The following is a 6,000-nucleotide window of genomic DNA, read 5'->3' as shown; positions in this document are numbered from 1 at the left end:
AAACGATCCTCTTCACCCGACCCCACCCCTAAACCCTACCCACACTCTGACGTGGGCAAATCAGGTAACGCTCTCAAAAACGCCCCTCTGTTTATGGCCTTGCTCACTGATCATTACTGTCCTGCAGAGACCTGTACTTGTCTGTACCTGCCCACTTTTTTCAAAGTTCCGGAACTTTCGGGGGTGGGACTTGAGCGCTGAACATGCTGATTGGTTGAGTTCACGCACCATTTTGATTGGTTGAATCCACGCAGCTTTTTATTTCAACCATGTTTTTTTTAAGTCTGTTGCGGTGCGTGCAGTAAGGGTTGTTTGCTATTCGAATCAACAATGGATACGAAAAAAAAAGTTCCTGGGACAAATTGTTCTGGGTAATTTCGGTGGAAACACGGCTTTAGTTAATGAAATACTATTGTTCATTGTTTGTTCATAGTGCATTCCAGCATTTGAGTTTAAAAATGTATTAAATGTTTAAATTAACATGAACTAATATTATTAAATGCTGTAGAAGTTCATTGTTAGTTTATGTTAACTTATGTAGTCAACTAATGTTAACAAATTAAATCTTATTGAATTGTTACCGTAACATTTTAGAAAGCAAACCCGCAGTCCATATTTTAATATTCTTTGATTGTGGTAGACTCATAAAAAACACAAAAATATCTGTTATCATTTATTTTTACAAACATTCAACCTATATCACCTTTATCTCTCTGTACTCTTTATAAATTATAAAAAATAATGTACAATTAATTTACTATGAACAATACATTATGACCTGATTACCCAGAGATTTCCCTTGCCCTGCTTGAAGTAAGCACTCTGTTCTCTTGCGCTTTTGACATTTGCACATTGCAACTTGAAGTTTGTCAAGTGGCCTCAGTGTCCCGAACATGTGTTCAGGTACAAAGAGACAGTCAAAGAATGGGGTCATACTGTATATCAGCTAATGAACATGGTAGAGTATTGTGCGTTTGTTTGTCTGGTGGAAGCGAAGGAGACTGCAAATGTGTACAGTATGTTGCCATTGAAGTTATGTGTGTATGTAGGCCTGCTGCGTTGGGAAAAAATACTTGCCAACATGCAGAGTGCTATATTGTCATGCTCTCTATATGAGAACATTTTACTGCAACCTGTTACCTCAATGTTTCTCCACTGACAATAGTTTCATAGTCGCAAGGCAAACTGATAAAATATCAGAGGTGTCTGTAGATACTGTACACCATAGCAGACTGAACAAATGTGTGCAGGTCTCAAATCTCGGTCTGAGTGGATTTGTATAAGTTTGTTCAATTTGACTGTGGTGCACAGGAGTAAGAAAATGGCTTACAGTCTTCTGAAAGGTCAGACTTTTACCACCTCGCTGACAGCCTGAGGAAGTCAATGGTTTGTGTGGCATTTTTTTTTTAAAACAGAGCAAGATAAAGCTCTCAACTCCCTACCTTGGCTCTTTTCTTGGTTATCTAAAGACTGCACATATTGCTTAGAAAAAGAACTAAACAAAAGGCAACGAAAAAAGAAACAAAGTCACATATACATATAAATATCAGGATAAATATCAGATGTGATAAACAATGTATAATAGCCATTTAAAGCTGAAGACATTCAACAGGATCCACAGTCTCTCGTTTTAGAGGCTCAGGAAGAAGCTTGATGAATAAACCAGAAAAATCTCTTAAGACACATAATTTAATACATTAAAATAGCAAATATACTATTCAAAGTTCTCAGATTTGGAGTCCAGTCAATCACAGAACTTGCAGGAAGATTGACAGATGACATCTTCATAACAATAGAATGGGGCCATTGTTCCATTGATTACTGTGGTTCCTCTGGGTAAATGGTCCAATTTTCCTGTTACACACAGTTCATCAAGAAGACAAACAATTCATGACATTTAGCATGTTTCTTCAGGGTCTTTGAGATTGCTTTCTCATGTATGTGTTTCAACTGGAAATCTTCATTGGATTTTGATAGAAACTGACGCTGTGGAGCACTTCTCGTGACAGTCAGTCAGTCCAGACCTCTGAGGTGTGTGTACGCATGTGTTTTGGGGGTCTAGCGTTGCTGGGATTAGCGTTTGTATGAGTGTATGTGTATGTGTATATGTGTAGTTTCATACATGGAAGCCACTCTGTTGAACGTGGAGGAACTGCAGTCGTAGTGCTTGTATGCTGCTCACTATCCTCCTCTGGTGGCCAATCAGAGACACTCCGATTCGTCTTACATCACTGTTTAGAAAACAAAGGGTGTGAGGAATTTCAAACTGGGCTACATAATTGGCAAGATCATGAGATGATTATAAAGGGTGTGAATATGAATATAAAAGTAATTTAATCCATTAAAAACCAACAAGCAATTTTTAAATTTCAAATTTTAGATCTACTCTATGTCTACTGTAAAGTGAGGGAGATAGTTCACCTAAAAATGAAACTTCTCTCATCATTTACTCACTCTCAAGTTGTTTCAAACCTGTATTCATTTCTTTCTTGTGCTGAACACAAAGGAAGATACTTTGAAGAATGTGGGACCATATTCTGGTCCCCATGAACTTTTTTCCCATCATATTTTTTTATCACATTTATATACCATCATATTTTTTTTTTCTATACTGTGGAAGTCAAGTCGAGTGGTGCAGTTATGACATCAATTTGTAGGCCAAAACACAGAAACAAGTTAGCATTTTAGCACTTCCGGTTCCATCGCCCCAAAGTTTTTTTTTTAATGGGATTTTGGTTAAATGGCTGAAATAAGGTCTGTGGTAAACACAAGCTCAAGACACCTTCATGTTTTATTCTACGACATAAAATACATCAGTATTACCCCTCTCATTTTTTTAAGCTGTTACGTGTCTTGAAAAAGGTAGTTGCTAACAAGTGGCTAAATGGGACTACAGCGGCTGTCAAGGATAATCCAAAAGCCTATGGAAAAATCCTACTGGGTTTTTGTCGAGGGAACCAGGGTGATGCTAACTGCTGATTGGCCTACAAAGTGACATCATACCTGCACCACTCTTTGGGGACCAGCAACTGTTGTGTTTCCAACATTCTTTAAAATTTCTTCTTTTTATCTTCAACAGAACAAAGAACTTTAAAACAACGTGAGGGTGAGTAAATTTTCATTTTTGGGTGAACTATCCCTTTAAGTTGAGCAGGTGCTTCTCCTATATATGGAAAGAACTAATGAAAATTAATTAGCTTGTGTTAGGTTATTTTCCGGCTAACCATTCACGTTATTATTTTAATAATTCATTGTAAATAAATAATTACAAATACTATTATTTTAACCCTATAAAACCCTAATGCCTCATTTAATACATGCATTTCTAAGGCTCATAAGACTGATTAAATATTATGTTACAATGTATCTATCAAAGATAATACATTTTTTGAGGACATGTATTTGCACATCTCTCAATCATCATTGTATTGCATTGCATTATATGTTTTGCCCCCCACAACAAAACTACAGAGCTTTGAACATAAAACTAAGAACTTAAATATCATCTTATTAAGAAATATCATTGGGAGATATGGGCTTTTCACACTTGAAATAGTTAACCCTGGGTCATTTTAAACCCCAGGTAAATGGAATCCTGGGTTATCTTGCTTCACGTTTCACACTGCTCACACTGCTACGGGGTTAATAATTAATCCTGGGTATTCATAAGATGACGTTTCGCATTATACATTTCTAAACCCTGGGTTAACCCTGCTTATATTAGCATATTTGCAGTGTCAGTATCATTGATTGGATAAACGCAGCACGCGACCTGTTTACATACAGTAGCTCTAGCATTGCGCATCCTTGTATTGCCGACTGTACTATCGAGTTTATACTGAATGGACATTTCGGACTATAAAGGTAAGAATGAAAAGGTCTCTTCTTCTCTCAAATTGCAGCGTTTTCTGTCAGCATTTGACATTTTTCCTCTCAAACGCTGAATTTGTTTATATACAATGTGCAGTGTTTCCGTGACTGTTCAAAGCAGGCAGCTATGAGTATGTGATTGGTCGTCTGTTGCTAAGCATCTAGCTGTAACATTCTAACACCACATTGTTTTACACTGTACAAGTTTGGCACCACAATGCAGGGTTAACACCACAAAAGTGGTGCTAACCTTGTTCTGGAGCAGGGTTTCATAACCCTGGGTAAAAAGTGGTGCTAACCCAAGCGGGTTACAAGTGTTACAAGTGTAAAATGTTCCTTTACCCGGGGTTAAAAGCAGTGTTTTAGAATAACGATAACCTGGGGTTAAGCACAGTGTTAAAAGCCCTATAGAGTTACAATTGATTTTTTTTTTTTTCATGTAGTCTGCTATACTATTACAAAAAATCTCACTGAATTATAGTGAGACCAAGCTACCAGAATTTCATTTTACTTTATGGTCATATAAATAACAACACCGGCACCAAATTGCACAATTTTGCTCCATTTGGGCCTCTGAATAAAATCAATGAATTTTTTCCTCCTCAAGTGTGAGTTCCATATTCTCACTATATCACACTGTATGGGCCATAAAAGCCTGAGGTATGATATAAAACATAAAAAAAACATATACAAACATTTTTCCTTTTTTTATTTTGTCTAAAGGTTCAATAAACCTGTTTTATTTTTATTTTTTTTTAATTAAGAATATTAAAAGATTTTTCTGACTATTGCTTTATACAGCGGATATAAAAAGTCCACACACCCCAGATTATTTTAACTAAAATGAATTTGAACCCGCTGCTGAGGGTGATCACACTGTACCTAAATGGAGAGTAAAAAAAGCAATGAACAGAACTTCATGCAGTAGTTTTGACTTCACTCACTCAATACTCATGGTGGATATTGAATCCAGGGTTGTGTACCCTGCTGCTATGAAGTTGTTCTTGTATTGACTCATTTTAATGGAATCCAGCCAATCACCGATGGATATGAAGAGAGGGTAGTCTGGCATATCCTCAGGGGATTCTGGGAAACTGTTTAAACAAGCAACACATTCTGTATGTGAAACAACAGTTTGGCACACAAGGAATTTTTGAAATTCATTTATAGGCATTTCCCACGAGGCAAGAGACAGTTTTCTGTACATAAATACTAACAATTTCAGTTTAAAATGGTCATTTCAATACTGGCACTCATTTTAATTCTAGTAAGCAATTAAGTAAAATGTAGATTTTATAATGTTGTTGTGATCGTTACCCATTTACATCCTCCACCAGTGTGAGCAGGCTGCTGGGATTGCGGATCAGCTTGTCTAGAAAGCTGACCACATCGCTAAACCGTGGTCGTCGACTGCGTTCCTTCTGCCAGCAGAGAAGCATGAGCTGGTGCAGGGCCACGGGGCAGCCCATGGGCGCAGGGAGCCTGTAGCCCTCCTCTATAGACAGAATTACCTGCAGAAAGACACACAGAACCTTCCTGGGATACAAATTCTACAAGACCATTTTATTAATGCAATTTTAGGGATGCCATCAGTGGTATGAAATACTTAAGCCAGTTACTGGATCCCCCAATGTTTGGGTGTATTAATTAATTATAGAGAACAGTAATTAATAAACTAAAAGCATAACAAGGAAACTTTTATAACAAGGTTTCACATTTTACAATTTAACAGAATATGTGTTTAAAATTGAATTAGAAGATGATTTAAAATTGGAATTAAAACAAATAGAATTACAAATTCAGAGAAATTTAACAGGAAACAGCATTCTGGGAAATTAAACATATTTTCAGATGTATTTTAGATATATCTCTAAAAATATATGAAAATGGCCAAATAAATACATTGCTAAAGATAGATTTTGAAATATGTTTACATAGTTTCATGTCATTTCCTCATATATATTTATATTGTTACAAATATATTTTAGAAAATACATTTTGCATTTAACCAAAAATTGACTAGAAATGTATTTTCATGGCACATTTTGTAATATAATGAAAATGGCAATATTGTGCAAAAGTCTTAGGCCACCACCATCTTTGTTGTTTTAGCAATGACCATCCATATTT

At 36.2% G+C, this 6,000-nt stretch overlaps 1 protein-coding gene across 2 annotated transcripts in view; it reads right to left on the bottom strand.

Moving 5' to 3' along the window:
* Nucleotides 1–660: 660 nt before the first annotated feature.
* epha6 (eph receptor A6) overlaps nt 661–6,000 on the bottom strand; it is a 140,646-nt gene continuing 135,306 nt past the window's right edge. For both annotated transcript variants that reach the window (XM_051901662.1, XM_051901669.1), the window contains exons 15-18: nt 5,188–5,381; nt 4,815–4,964; nt 2,123–2,231; nt 661–1,854 (exon numbers count right to left, since the gene is read on the bottom strand). In XM_051901662.1, the coding sequence (XP_051757622.1) occupies nt 1,819–1,854; nt 2,123–2,231; nt 4,815–4,964; nt 5,188–5,381 (489 nt within the window). In that variant the 3' untranslated portion in view covers nt 661–1,818. The remainder of the gene's footprint in view (nt 1,855–2,122; nt 2,232–4,814; nt 4,965–5,187; nt 5,382–6,000) is intronic.

Source organism: Ctenopharyngodon idella, chromosome 1 (assembly GCF_019924925.1).
Source record: "Ctenopharyngodon idella isolate HZGC_01 chromosome 1, HZGC01, whole genome shotgun sequence".
NCBI lineage: Eukaryota > Metazoa > Chordata > Actinopteri > Cypriniformes > Xenocyprididae > Ctenopharyngodon > Ctenopharyngodon idella.
The sequence above is the reverse complement of the archived record's forward strand: the minus strand, read 5'-3'. Positions and strand labels throughout refer to the sequence as shown.